This window comes from Mesocricetus auratus, unplaced genomic scaffold (genome assembly GCF_017639785.1).
Source record: "Mesocricetus auratus isolate SY011 unplaced genomic scaffold, BCM_Maur_2.0 Super-Scaffold_100031, whole genome shotgun sequence".
NCBI lineage: Eukaryota > Metazoa > Chordata > Mammalia > Rodentia > Cricetidae > Mesocricetus > Mesocricetus auratus.
The window spans coordinates 4,834,513-4,850,442 of NW_024429212.1; the positions used below are offsets into that span (position 1 = coordinate 4,834,513).

Genomic DNA, 15,930 nt, shown 5'->3' on the forward strand with positions numbered 1-15,930 from the left:
AATGAAGTTGAAGTGGGAGTGGTTTCTGTAGGAATTAGGGGGAGCAGTGGAAAGTGAGTATGATTAAAATACATTGTATGCATGTATAAAAATTTGAAGAGTGAATAAAAATGTTATAAGTAAGACTTAGGATATATACAATTCACAAGTCTCAGGAAGTTCCTGAAACATACCAGATTCACAAGGCTGCTCCCTCCTCAAGGGTATATAAATAGTTAAGTACTGCTGGGGAAAGGATACTATCTGACTTTAAGTTGTCAGTATATCATGAAGAGAGCTGCCAGAATGAAGCTTTTATGATTAATTACACAGGTTGAAGTGAACTTTTAGGTCATGTAGCAACTTTGATGAATATATGCTCATGTAAGTAACTCAATAAATTCACTGGTTCACCAGCTTGAACCTTTGTGGAATTGTTTATTTTTGTCTCTTAGTGCCCTATGTGGGGTGAAAAACCATTTGCTCATATCACCCCAGAAAATGTCACGCTACAATATATGACTAAAACACTAATTAATTACAATTATTTCTAGTAGCTCAAGATAATTAAAATAGAAATCCCTAGGGTTGATCTGATTTGATTGTCATAACAACTATAAGTTTATGTATCATTGTGACAATTTTCAGAAACTAACAAAAACAAGTATCAAAGATTCAATAACATAATAACTGGAGCAGATGGCAGGGAGAATCAGAGTTTATATAATCTGAGTTCAGTTCACTGAAAACACCAATGGAGCCAGGAGGCCTGGGTCCAAACCATAGCTTGTTCTCTTTATCAGCTGATGGGTGTGAGGAGTCACATGACCTTTGAGGTTCAAGAGCCCGCCAATTCCACCAGTTGCTGTGATACAAATTCCAGCCCTGCTCTCTGCACATCACACAGACACTTTCTAAACACATACTTGCTTTTCCCCTTCATACAACACAATCATACATGGTCCACCATGGCCAGAGAATAGACAGTGAAGATACAAAACACAGGAAAGCCCAGAACTAACACACCGTGCCCTGGCTAAGGAAGGTGAAATTCACAGACCTTTCTGACCAGAATGCAATTTGGGAATGGCAGGCGTTCCAGTGAGAGCTACACATCAGCAAACTCGATTTTGTGCCTGATTGGAAGACTAAATAGTACGGGCAAGCTGCCTAATGCAGGGAAGTCATGCTGCATAATGCTGACATATCCCTCAGCTGGTCTCAACTGGGGCTGCCTGAGATACACCAGACTCCAACATCAGCCAGACTGCCAGCTTTAATGACTTTCTCTATAGACGTCATTTCAAGAATAGTCTATGAAGCTGCCTTGACTGAAATCCAGTTACTGTGTTGTTACTCAAGATGTTCCTTTCGGATGCCTGGCACAGTCACTGAGTGACCCCCAACCCCTATCTGTACTTCCTTAATCTCCAAAGGCACATTGCAAATGCTGGGTCTTATTTTCAAAACAAACTCCTAATCCAATAAGCAACAGGATGTCAACCTCTTCTGACATCCTTTCTAAGCATACCATAGCTACAAGTCTTGTCCAAGCCCTTCTGCAGAAGTAGAGACAACCATGTGTGCATGGCTTCTGTGTTTCACAACACGGGACACTCTGGGAATGTTCCTGTATGCTCTGGAAGAGTTCCCTTGCTATTGGATGGGACAGGCATCTGATTATAGAAAAGTTGCTATGAGGTTTTTCTTACTCTTTGAGGCCACACTGGAAAAACCATGAAAGGAGGCACTGCTACCAGTGCTATAGTTTGAGACCACACATGTGAAGCCACAGTAGGAATTACTGTCCCCCAGGGCGGCAGGTAGTAGAGTGAATCACTTTGGAGCACAATGTATACACATGAAACACAGATCAGGGCGTGTCTCTGAAAGGAGGGAACCTCAACTGAGAAGATGCCCCCATAAGATCCAATTGTAAGGCATATTCATAATTAGTGATTGATGGAGGATGGTCCAGCCCATTGTGGGTGGTGCCATCCCTGAGTTAGTGGTCCTGGGGTCTATAATAGAGCACTTTGAGCAAGTCATGAGGAACAAGCCAGTAAGTAGCACCCCTCCATGGCCCTGCCTCCACGTTCCTGCCCTGCTTGAGTTCCTGCCCTGACTCCCTTCAATGATGAACAGTGATATGGAAGCATAAGCCAAATGAACTCTTTCCTCCTCAAGTTGCTTTTTGGTCACAGTGTTTCATTGTGGCAATAGAAACGCAAACTAAGACAAGGTCCTGTGTGGCAGTGCCGAGAGGCTACCAAATTCCACAGACCAGAGAGGCCCTGGCCTTTCTCTGGGGCCAACAAGTACCTCACCCTGTCTTTGGAACTGTGCACCAGGAGTGACCCACTCACTGTTAACTGGGTGGAGGGTGCGTACGGCTGGCCCGAGGTCAGAGCCAGCTGTGGGTCCACAGCAGCAAACAGCACCACAGCAGCGGATGTCGCCTTGGTAGGAGAATGACTACACAGGTGTGGCTCTCCTTCACAGTATGCCGCCTCAGAAGTGCACACAGCATTGCTTCCAAGCACAGCGCGTTTGGCGGGCTTTGTGAGAGAGTAGAGAGCACCTCTCTATCCCGTGCTGGCTTATATTTTGAATCAAGAGTTAATGCATCATTCATCAGCTAGTGACTGTAGGCTTCAGACACACAAAGAACATTTTACACAACAAAGGCAGGAGTCTGGTGGGCGTCAGTGCCCGGCACCAAGCAGAGAAGCTTCTCTCAGAGAGCAGAAGGTGGAAGAATGGCCGCAACCTCTTCCCTCAGTGAAATGTTTGCACTCTCTTTCTGCCTTTCAGAAATTGAAGGTTCTTGATTGCGGCAGCCACCGTGAGCCTCGTATTACCATGAGTCCTAATAGACACTCCTGGCCTGGCTCTTGTCATGTAGGCCACTCTGCAGATGTCCTGTGGCCACACTGGCTCTGCCCCAGTTGCCTCTATTATGCTAAGATCTGTCACTGCTCTGTCCAGGTCACATGGCTCCTTGCTGAAGGTGGGGTAGGCACAGGTTCGGGAGACGTCTGATCACATTTCGAAGTTTTTCTTTTTAATCATCTGAGTCCCATTAGTGTGAGGATCAGGTAGACAACAGGATGGAACCTGACACATGCCGGTTCCATGTCTTTGTGTCTTCTTCAAACTGAACCTTTTAACCAGTCCAGGCCTTTGTCCAATGTTAGAAATGGGTCAGCGCAGGAGCCCATTATAGCAGTGGGTAGGTAAGAATGGGAATAAGACTAGTGACCAAGACGTTAGGGTGTATGTTGGCATGCCCCTGTGCATGCATGTGTGGTGTGCATACATGTGTGCCTCTGTGTAAACATGTGTGGATACATGTGCCCTGTTGCATGTATGTGTGATGTGCACATGTGTGAGTGAATATGTGCGCTTTGTTCATGCATGTATGATGTACATACATGTGTGAATGAACAAGCATACATTCAAGTGTTTGTGTATGTTAGTGACTGTGTGCACACATGCATGTTCACAGATAGATACATTTGTATGTATGTGTTCATGTGTGTGCCTGCATGTCTGTGCCTGTGCGCATGTTCTAATATGCACATGTGTGCACGCTTGTGTTGACTGCAGTGTCTCACTTCCTCATTCTGCCCAGGGTGTCTCAGTTTCAGTAGTTACTCTTGCATCATTTTGCTTCCACAAAGTAAACGGAAGATACCTTGGTCACTCACTCCCTGCCATGGTTCAGTTGCTCAGCATGGAGGAATGCCACGCCCGCCTCCTTGCTCCTCCTGTGAGGTCATTCACCACCTTCCAGACAATGTCTGCATTCTCATCACGCCTCCCCACACGTTTGACCTTAGATAATGTCACAGAGGTCTCACCGTACTCTACCCATCATTTTGTGCCATTACGGACCCTACAACCCAAATGCCTCTCCTTGATGCCCTGCGGGTTACCACATCGCTGCACTTGCTGGCTGTGTGTCTGCAGGCGCTGTGGGCATGATGAGCAGTGCTGTAGTCAATGGAGTGTCCGTGGGTCTGTACTGCCTGTCTTTGATTCCTTGGGGGTGCATAACCAGAACTGGTTTAGCAGGATCATACTGCAGTGCTAGCTTTAGTTTTCATGGATATTTATATTGATTTCTAAAATGTCTTCACTCATTTTTATTCCTACCATCAGTATACAAGAAATACCCTGACCTGCTCAGGAAATTTTGCTTTCTTGATAAAACCATTCTAACAGGTAAGACGTAATTTTAATTCCATTTTCACCTGCAATTCCTTGAAAGCTAAAGGTGTTGAAGTGGTGTTTTCCTATATTTATTGACCATTTATATTTCTTCTTTTAATAATGACTGGATTTTTTTCATTCAACTTTTTGAGTTCTTTATATGTTGTAGATATGTTGTAGTTGAGTAATCGACAGAGATTGTTTCCAATGTCCAGGTTGTGTCTCACTCTGTTTCCTATGTTGTCAAAACCTTTTTTTTCTTGTTTGATGTGATTCTACATGTCCTTGTTTTGTTATTTTATCTTAAGTTCAATTCAGAAAAGTGTTTGTCTATCTTTTGAAGTATTTCCTCCTAAAACCTTCAAATTTTCTGGTCTTATATTAAGGTCCCCGATGCCCCTTGCATTGATTTATGACAGGATAAAAGGCAGGGCTGTAGTCCAAGTTTTCCCAGCACCACTTGTTCTTAGTATCTTTTGTCAAAAAGCCAGATGACTCACTCTCTCTCTCTCTCTCTCTCTCTCTCTGTGTGTGTGTGTGTGTGTGTGTGTGTGTGTGTGTGTGTGTGTGGGTGCGCGTGCACACATGTATACACACATACGGATTTCTTTATGGATCCCTGATTCTATTTTACTGGTTTATGTATAATTGTGTGCAGGGCTTTTGTCTTCGTTTCTGTAATAAAATTTGTAGTTGGGAACTGTGTTATCTCCAGCATGGCTCTTTCTCCTTAAGACTGTTTGGTCTCTTCAGTCTTTTGTGCTTCCATAGGAACATTAGGATTAATTATTTTATTAAGAATTTTAGTTCAATTTTAATGGGGAGTGTATGAAATCCATAGACAGTTTTCAGTAACAAGCCATTTTTCATATTAGTTACGCTTATCCATGAACATGAGTGAGTTTCAATTTATTCCTTCACTGCTTTATGTATTTTCTTCATAGACATCTTCTTGTCTTTAGGTGTGCATACCTAGAGTATTTTGGGGGAGGCTATGAGGGATCTTTATAAATGGGATTATTTTCCCGGTGTCTTTCTCATCAGATTTGTTGCTGTTGGTGTACTGGAGGAGTATTTTGTGTTTCTCAGTTTACTTTGCTGAAGGTTTCAGCATTAGATGTTAAGGTCTTCTGGAAGAGCCTTTATGTGCACAGTCATCTCATTTGCAAAGGTATACTTTGACTCCTTCCATTACTATTTTATTTATTTTCTTGCCTCATAAGTATGGCTAGTATTTCAAGTACTGTAGTGGGTAAGAGTGAAGACATTGTATAAACTTCCTCCACTTCAGGTTTTAGAGGAAATGTTTCTCATTCCTTCCACTCAGCTACTTTGAAGGTTTATTAAATGTAGTCTTTTGAAATATTTAATCGACATCATTCTATTCTGAGATTTCAGGGTCTGGGTGTTGAATTTTGTCAAAGTTTTTTTTTGGAATCTGTGGGGATGATTGTGTGATTTTTGTCTTTCATTCTGTTTAATACTGTGTTTACTGATGTTCATATGGAGTACTACCCTTGCGTTCCTGGAACAAATCCAATTTGATCACAACATATGTTTAAATGATCTATTTTCAATTAAAAAATATAAATATCAAAAACCTTAAAGATGTTCTTGAACTCAAATGCTAGTGTTTCATTGAAATTTTGCATCTATGTTCTTTTTTTGTTGTTGTTGTTGTTGTTTTACGAGACAGGGTTTCTCTGTATTGTTTTGGAGGCTGTCGGTCCAGCCTGGTCTCGAACCCACAGAGATCTGCCTTCCTCTGCCTCCCGAGTGCTGGGATTAAAGGCGTGTGCCACCACCGCCCGGAGCATCTATGTTCACAAGGACACTTCTTTTTGTTTATGTCTGTATGTAGTTTTGAAGTTGACCTAATCATGGTTTCACAGAATGGGTTTGGAGGTGCTTCACTTCTTTGATCTTTCAAACAGGCTGCTAGTCTTTATCGCTTCATCAGAAGTGAGATCATTAATATCAAAGCCATGTTCCAGGCTGGGAAGATGGCTTAGTGGGTAAAGAGCTTGTCATGCAAGCAATAGGTGCTGAGTTTGGATCCCCAGTTCTTACCTAACAACTAGGCATGGTGTTACATACTTGTAACCATGGCAAAGGTGTTAGGGTCTGAGACAGGTGGATCACAGGTTGAGGGAGAGGTCCTGTCTCCTAAAAGATGGGGAGTGTAGAAGAAGACAGGTAGCCCAGCCCCCTGGTGCTAATATAGCTTCTACACACACACACACACACTCACACACACACACACCCTATCACTTTGTGATGTGTGTTTCTTAATGCCCATTTGCTGCTCCAGTTTCTGGAAAGCATTATTCTTTCCATGGTCTCACGCTGTTTGTTTTCTTCTGGCATTCCTTTAAATAGTTTCTGCAATGCTAGCATAGTGGTCATGGATTTCTTTAGCTTGTGTTCATTATAGAATGTCTCTATTCTTCCTTTTATTTGAAAAATAGCTTTACTGGATATAGTAATCTAGGTTGGCAGTTATATATTTTAGGTCTTGAAGAAAATCATCCCATGCCCTCCTGGCTTTTAGAATTTCTGTTGAGAAATCTGTTGTTGATCTGATGAGTTTGCCTTTATATGAGATTTTATGCTTTGGTTACAGTAATTTTTAGGTTCACAAATTTTACCTAGTTATTTTCTAGCAATATCCGCCTCTGGCTTGTATTATGTTAGGAAAAGACAGAGGCAACAGTGGTACTCAGAGGATAGATGTGTGTTTTCACCTGTTTCCATCTGATGTTGCTGGAATATACAGATCTCCCCGTGGCTGAGCCTGTGTTCTTGGGTCAACTCAGTGACCACCACTGGGTGGGGCACTGAGTTGCCAAGGCATATCCTTCCGGAAGGTGCAGGATAGCAGTGCTTGAATTCCAGGTACCCCTCTCTATATTTAGCCCCCTGAGAAGCCATGCTAGGAACTTGAATTTTGAGTCTTTAACAAAAAAAAATGTTAAAACCAGCCATGCACTGGTCCAATGAATCTTCAGAACGTACTAGAGCTTGATGAGGTCTCTTCATGCACACAGGGTATTCAGTAATTTGCATTAATTCAGACATTTCAGAATCACCATCAAAACAACTTCTTGGCTAGTCCAGTTTCTATGTTACCTGGTTTTATTAACCCAAGGGTTATTCTTGTTGGTTCAAGTTGCTTTGTGAAGGCATAGGATTGACAAAACAACTCCTGGCTTTGGAGGCTGCAGTTCATTGCTTTCTGCAGGGCTTTAGATGGGAGAAACTTCAGAAGGTCGGACGGAAGGGTCATGTGTTCACTGCCGAAGCATGCCTACTATTCCACCATCCCCGGTGCTTAGCTGTCTCACTCCTCTGCTGTGATGAACCCGGCTATTTAACTGGAGAATCGCCTCTTAGGAAATTGTGCAAAAGAAGTGACTTGAGCCATGTTGTCATGGTAGGTTATAAAATTCATGACTTATTTGTAAAGTTTTCATTGCTTTATTTGAAGAGTTTGTGTTGATCTCTGTGTGGGATTTCTGCAGTGTGAGCAGGTGACCTCAGACCCAGGTATCTCCTCCATTATTTCTCCTGGGGACAGGGATGAGTGGGCTAAGGAAACTTCAGGTCTCTACTCTTCCTCTGGGTCAAACAACTCTGATCACAGGGGGCTTCTAAAAGATGGTGAGTTAAATGTCCTATTAGTGCTAAGTATAGCTGGTTAACTGTCACATATTCATGGCTTTTGGTACACTTTTTTGGTACACTTTAATAAAACTTGGGGGATATTACTTCTCCTTTCAGCTACTAACCAGATTTTTGGTTTTGGGGTTTACATTTGTTCACATAGCATATAAGTTATTATAAATCGCAAGTTCTCATTTCCAAGGAAACTGGTTTCTTACTAAGGAAATTTATTTTTTGGTTTCATACTTGCAGTGAAAAAGCTGGTGTTTCCATTATGAAAAAGGTCTTAAGCTGAATTAACTAATGGCCTCAGATGAAACATTGAGTGATTTATACTGAGAATTTAGTCAACTCACATATGCATGCCAAATTAATTTAGCAAGAAAACATACATTACATGTATGTTTGTTCCAAACACATTTTTTGTTAATCAGATAACACCTGATTCAATACCATGTATCAAATACACTGAATGTTATTTATAAGTTGGACACTGTAGGGAGAGGTCTGCATACCCATAGTGCTGACCACACCCACCTACTTACCTATCATCTATCTTTCTATATCTATCATCTATCTTTTATCTATGTATCTATGATTCTACCTATCTACTTATCTCCCTCTATATATCATCTACCTACCCACTTATCTATCATTCTATCTCTCTCTATCATCTATCATGTATCTATGTATCTGTGTGTCTGTCTATGTATTTATCTATCATCTATCTACTTATCTATCTATATAGATATCTATCTACCTACCTATGTACCTATCTCTATCAATCATGTATCTATGTGTGTATCTATGTATCTATATCTATCTGCCTGCCTATGTATGTATGTATGCACGTACGTACATATCTATCTATGTATCTATGTATCTATGTATCTATGTATCTATCTATCTATGTATCATCTATCTATCTATCTATCTATGTATCATCTATCTATCTATCTATCTATCTATCTATCTATCTATCTATCTATCTATCTATCTACCTATCTATCTGATGTACCATGGTGGTCAAGGGATGAGTTGTAGGAGTTAGTGTGCAATTCTTGCTTCATTTGAATGATATGCCTTTCCTTGGGAACACAGTGAGATGTAGTAGACATACCCCATGAGATGCAGTAGACATACCTCTTCTATTCCTACAGCTCAGGTGGTATATCCAGCACTCAGAAATGCACACAGAGGTACCTGCCTCTGATGTTTATATCTGAGAATAACAGGCAAGTGGGTCTCAGAGATGCATGAGAATGTAGAAGTCACTGTCAGGCAGCATGCTCTTGTCCCTAATCTGGCCGGCTGCTCTGTGAGGGGCAGGTCCCCAGGACATGCACCCTCTGGTGTTAACCTTGTCTCTTAACTGACAAGACAGGTATAGCTTACAAATTGTGGATCTGTAAACACCTGGGACCTTGCTGACTGAGCACCATCCACCAAGGACACATAGCTTGCATTGGTCTCTCTCCTTTCCAGGGGAATCATATGAAGTTTGTTTTTCTCTACTGTGCAAGAGTCCGAGGTTGAAAATAGCATCTGGCTGATGCTCTCAGGGAATCCTGATATCACTCCCTCTTGGCTTATCCTTTCTGTCAACAGTCTCCAGGTCCTGTTGAGTATACAAGCCACCTGCTCCAACCCTGGTCATAACATGACCTCTAGCAGAGCCCTGTGTGGTCTCTCTTGAGCTCTGCTTCAGAAGGTTAAGCCAGCAGCCAGCACCATGTCATACCCAATGTTGTTTGGTCCTGGACTCAGTCTTTAACATTTCCAGATGGAACCCTGAGGTGACTTACCTACTGTGACTATAGAGAGCTCATGCATCCATTCCTGAATCACACCATTGCCCTCAGGAGACCCCTTCCACCCCAGACTCAGCTCTGACTGCCTATCTACCTGTACAGGTCTAGTGACTTCGGGGGACACCACGACTCCCAGAAAGGCACTCATCTCTGCAACTGTCTTCATTGCTTTCCTGTATACCTTCCTGGCCCTCAGTTCTAACTTGGTGGCTGACACCTTTTCCTTTCCCAGGCTTGTCTCTGCACTAGCCTTCCTTAGGGGTCCTCTATCCCACTGGTCTTTGTCCTCTACACTGTTTTACCTACTGTGTAGCTGAGGCATGAGGGAAGGAACCCACAAAGTCCTGAGTGGGAGTCGGAAACATCACACTGGACAGTGTCTGGGCTCAGCGCAGCTGGAAACTGACATGTGACAGCAGAGTGCCCGTCAATGAAGATGCCATTCTCCCGATGTCCCTAAGCATCCGACATGCCAGCTTTAAGTTCTATTTTAATTTGTTTGTATGCAAACAAAATTTTAAAATGGAATTGTGAGCTGGGTATGATGCTTCTCACGTAACCCTATCTTGTGTCAAGTTGACAGAAAAACAAAACAAAAAGCCAACTTAGCAGCACAAGTGACTCCTTGTCAACTTGACATACAAACTCATCACTCATTAAACCACAACCTTTCCTTCCTGATTTATCCCTAATATTTCATAACAATATCACAACCCAAAACACATAACAGCTCTTGAAAACCCCACAGTCTCCAAAAATTCAAACAATTAAAAAAAAAAAAAAGAGTCTCTCAACCTTGGTGCCTGTGAAATCAGAAACAAGTTAGACAAGTGCTTCCTCCTAGAGGAAGGGATGGCAGCAGAGGCCAACCAAAGCCCAGCAAAAGCAAGGCCCACGGGGTAAGAAGCTCAGCGTTCCACATCTGGAATCCACTCAGGATCCTCTGGGCCTAAAGGGCCTGGGCAGCCCTGCTTCTCTGGCTCTGCATCCACAGCACACACAGTCTGTCTCCTAGACTCCTTAATCACAGCTTAGCTCCCTCTCGCCAGTAGCAAGTAACTGTCCCAGGAAACCAGAGGTTTCACTTTAATGATTGTGGACTCTTGTTAATCACAGCAAATTCTGCAGCCGCCAGTTGACTAGAACCATAGATGATTAACCCAAACTATTTTAGCAGCCCCAGTAGAGTGTTGAAGGGCCTCTCACACTTCCCTGTGAAACTTCGGAAATCAGTCCCCAATTGTCTGCACAGCATCTGCATTGTTCCCACAGTAACCCACGGAACCCAAAGGGAGTGGCACTGTTAGGAGGTGTGGCCTTTTTGGGAGAAGTGTGTCACTGGGAGGACAGGCTTTGAGTTCTCTTTTTCTCAAGCTTCTCTCAGTGTGAACAGTCAGTTGATTTCCTGTTGCCTGCAGGATGTAGTAGTCTCAGTTACAGCACCACATCTGCCTGTACACGGCAATGCTCCCCACCATGATGATAATTGACTGAACTTCTGAAACTATAAGAGAGCCACACCAATTAAGTGTTCTCTTTATGAGAATTGCCATGGTCATGGTGTCTCTTCACAGCAACAAAAACCCAAACTAAGACAAGCTTTGAACACTCAATGTCTTTTCTAGCCCAAAATACCAAAATCCTTCTACAAGTCCTTCTAAACACATGGTCAGATCTCTCACAGCAATATCCCACAAATGTAGTACCAATTTCTGCCACAGCTAGGTTTCTATTAATGTGATAAAATGCCATGACCAGAAGCAACCTGGGGACGAAAGAGTTTATTTGGCTTCTACTTCCACAACACAGTCTACCACAGTAGGTTGTCAGGACAGGAACTAAAGCAGGAACCCAGCGGTGAGAACTGAATTTTGTTTACTGACTTGATGAGACTGGCTTCCCCACACTGCTATCATCTATAATCCAGGGCCACCAACCCAAGGGTGACACTTCCTACAGTGAGCTGGGCCCTTCCACATCAATCACTAATCAAGTTGTCCTACAGACTTGCCCAGAGACCATCTGGGGGGGGGCATCTCTCCAACCGAGGTTCTTCTTCCAAATAACTCTTACCTTCTGTCAAGTCAACAAAAACCTGAAGACAGAGCTTTCTGTCCCACCTTGTCTCACAGCCCCTTTGCCCCAAATAAACACATGGACGCTATATTAAGTATAAAATTGTTGGCTGTTGGTGGGGCTCCCTGAACATCTGCTTCTCTTCAGAGGTTAACAGTGCTGCACAGGCACAGGCTTACTCCCCTTCCTCCAGACCCCCAGGAAGCCCACATGTTCCTAAACCTGTGACCTCTACCCATTACCCCACTTTGAGCAGGAACCTTTCGAGAAGCTGAAAATAAGCAATCATTACACGCCCCCCCCCGCCACATGCACACCACTTCTTTGTTCCCAAAGCTTCCAGCACTGTCTGCTGCCTCTCATACTCATAATGACCAGTGGGATTCTATCCCTGAACAGCAGGGTAGGGCGTCAGAACAGTGAACTTAGGTTTACCATGTGTGCAAACACGTGGTTATGACTAGAAAGATGGAAACAGAGGGGAGGAGACATTGGCACACTGTGCTCATGTCGTTCTGTGCTCGGCAGCTCAACTATCGAGACAATGAAGTGGCCCTTGATGTATGAGCTGAGGAGCACAAAATAGCCCAGACACTGTGGGATATTACTCAGCTCTAAATGTGAAATCCTGCCACGTGTTACAACACAGCACAATCTTGAAGACATTATGCTGAGTGAAACAAGCCAGTTGCTTAAAGACAAACAGTACGATTCCACACATCAAAGTTCCCAAGTGTAGACAAATTCATAGAAACAGAAAATAGGATGGTGGGTCATGGGGCTGCTGAATGGGAACATAGTTTCAGTTTGGGACAAGTGGTAAGCTCTGGACACATAGGTAGTAGTTGCATACTGAGAGTGTACCATGCCCTAAACTCTACAACAACAACGGGAATTAATGGGAATAGTGAACCTCTTCCATCTCTGGCATCACAAAGTATTTCCTAAACAGGCAGCCCAACCTGTGCAACACTCTCTGTGTGACGACAACTCCAGCTTCAGCCCTCAGCATTGCTCTCTGTGATTGTGGGGTAAGTTAACCCTCTTCAGCCAAGACAAGAACTGGCTCCTGGCGTCCCTGAGATCCACTTCCTGTTTGAACCTTGGTTTCTTGATGTTCTGTATCCATACCTGTCCCTGGAGGCCAATGCACCAAGCCACAAGCTCCTGCTGCCTGGAAAGCTGGCCCATGGGGGAAAATCCCCATCTATTTTAGTTGTCACAGGGAAAAGGGGGAATTGCTGCCACAATTGCCACTTCTGGTCTCAGTGAGAAAAGCTCTGTATCTGATGCTCTTCTGGCAGGTTCTAGAGACCCCTCCCATTGTGAGTTCCCATGCCGTTGCAGACTTCGACACCCATTCTATCACAGTTCATGAAGAGTGGGCTCCCTGAGTATCCGGTATCACTTATGTCAACCAGACAAGCAACACAGTCCTTATATGTGGTGGTCTGAAGAAAACTAAGAAAAATTCCTATTGAAGTATTAGCCAAGATTGGGTATGATGTCTCAAATCTGTAAATCCCAGCACTCTGGAGCTAGTGGTAGGAATGCTACAAGCTGGAGGCCAGCCTGGACCATAGTATAAATCCTGTTTCAAACAGACAAGTTGGGACTGCCTCCATGATATATCTGGGTAGTGTCACAGTCTGGAGTCATTCAGGGAACACGTGAGCCTGCAAGTCTGCAAGCAGAGCATGAAATAGGACAGAGAGCCCAGAGCCACATGGGGTTTTTTTCAAGTTTGATGTTGGATTTACTCAACTTTCCCCATCTCTGACAGTGGTGCCCTGATGAGTGAAAGGAGAACTCCCTGTCAATTGGCCAACCATCCAAAGTGGCGCCAGCCCATTGTGCCTGGAGTGACATCAAATGATATTCCCACATGAGTCTGACCTGAGCACTCAGGCAGGAGGGAGAAAGAGTTACTCTTGTTCTCCAAGAGAGAAAGGACCTGCTGAGTCAGCATCTGCCCTAGACTATGCTGTGCTGGCCCAAGGGCATCAACTCCTTCCAGTGAAGAGTGGAACAGCTGGCTTCCTCAGAGCAAAGGAGGGCAGGTTCCAGCCTAGGGTCAGCGTGTGTGGGAAGTTCTGCACGTGGCCTCTGCATTCTTAACAACACAAGGGTCCTTTCCTCATGAGGGATTCACAAGTTGTTTACTATTGCAAAAGCATCAGCATGGCTTCTTGCTTCTCACGGGTACCATCTCCCAGGCCAGACGTGCTTAACAAGTTTAGCTGAGTTTCCCCGTGATGGGGTATGACAAGGTGAATGGGACTCTGAGAGGTCTTTGTCACCCCTGCCAGCAGCTTTACTTTACCTATGTCTTCTTCTGCTGGTCCCGGGAAGCTGAGGCCCGGCTGGGCCAAGTCTCCTCCTTCTTCCTCTGCAAGACACAAGCAAAGACATGCTTACTATTTTTCTGCTGAAGGTGCAGTCATTCCCCATGCTGGAGACCCTTGACAGTCAGCGTGGTTCACACACAGAGACACTTCCAATATTACTACTCAGAACTGAGTGTTTTGTACTGACAATTTCAGAGCAATTGTCACTTTCTGCAATAGCCTCAAGTTCCCACATGTGCCCAATTCCTCTTTGAGGTCCCTGCACAGACAGCTTTTACAAACACACCTTAGTTTCCCTGTATAACTTTGGGTGTATTTGATCTTGTTAGTATTGGTACAGGCTATTGAAATTTCCAGACCATTTTTGACCTGGTTTCCTTGAACCAGTCAAATCCTAAGGAGTCTGAGTCATCTACAAAGAGAACCCCCTAATCTAGTGATTGCAGTTATATGCATGGCATTCTTCCATGCTCAGATCCTGCAGTGGCTGCTCTAATGTTTCCTGTAAGTTCATTCTGGGTGGGTTTTGCTGGCCCAGCCCCCTCCACTTACTTTTGGTTGCCTTCTCTAGCTGGTGCAGCAGAGACACTGCTGCACTAGGAAGGATTACCACCGATCATGACACCAGTGTCACGTCAACTCTGTCCTGCAGATATGGGGATACTGGATGGGAAGGTGAATAGGATCTGTGTTCTTATCCAATCCGTCCACAAGGAGCCGGGCTGGGTGTCTGGACCCCACCTTCGTGTCTCACAGAACCCCAGGGTGTGTTTTCAGAAGCTGCCGCAAGCCCATATGTGCTGAGTTCAGTGCCTGGCTGTCCTGAACTGATATGTGATCAGCAATGTGCCATGCTCATCTGAACATGAAGATGCAGCCCAGACAGAGGATCTTCTGTACCACATTGCACACAGGTGACTGTCTCTACACACATGGGGTGCATATCAAAATTATGCCATCCATCACTACACACAGAAGCATCCACCAACATGTCACCATTCCGGCGTAATCACATTTGTAGATTACAGTATTTGTGCATTCATGGGGGGGGGCTCCCCACATTGGTGGGAAGGCTCTAAATCTCAATGCACACCTCCTCTGGCATTGAACACCACCGGCCATGTTATAGTGTGAAGTCATGATTGGGTCTACACACTTCACTATCACCACCCCAGCCAGCTCATCACCACCTGGTACTCCATAGGAAGTGTGGGGAAGAAAGAGGTGGGTCATGGGAAGATGCTGAGGACCGAGCTAGAGTGTCCTCACAGGGATAAAGTCAAGGTTCACTGTGTGGGCCCTCCTGACACTGAGAAAATACAGGTACACAATCATCACTCACTGGATTCAGGTTCCGTGTTTCATTAAAAGGCTTTGTTGCAGCTTCATAGCATCCATCTGTGGAGCCTTTCTGCCTGGCCAACGGTGCTTTCAACCCACTCTTCTGTGTTTTCCTACTAGCAGATAGGAATGCCTACTAGGGATATGGTAGGTTTGGGGACCACACTAAGGAGTAGGAACCCAGACCCTGCACCATAGCCAGTTCTAACCAAGTACAGTCTCCTTGGAGACAACTGCTTCAGAGTGTAATACCAAAGCCAGAAGGAACTCTGCCACAGACCCGGAGACTCAGATCTGACACATTCCCTCATTTCAAACACACATATATATGCAAAGTAAGAATTTTAAGAGAAGAGATTTGAATGTGAGCTAATGTCACGTTGAAGGCCAAGAAACGGACAGAGAGATTGTACAGAAAGGAGAACCAGGCTGCATGATGATCACACCATCATGCTGGTGTCACAGCTTACAGCGTGGATTGAGGAAAGCTACTGTTT

General features: G+C 44.2%; 1 protein-coding gene across 4 annotated transcripts in view; it reads right to left on the minus strand.

Annotated features, from left to right (window-relative positions):
- Positions 1-15,930, minus strand: part of Dlgap2 (DLG associated protein 2) — a 684,399-nt gene that overhangs the window by 123,877 nt on the left and 544,592 nt on the right. For all 4 annotated transcript variants that reach the window (XM_040733553.1, XM_040733551.1, XM_021234406.2 and 1 more), the window contains one exon: positions 14,068-14,133. In XM_040733553.1, coding sequence (XP_040589487.1) covers positions 14,068-14,133 — 66 coding nt within the window. The remainder of the gene's footprint in view (positions 1-14,067; positions 14,134-15,930) is intronic.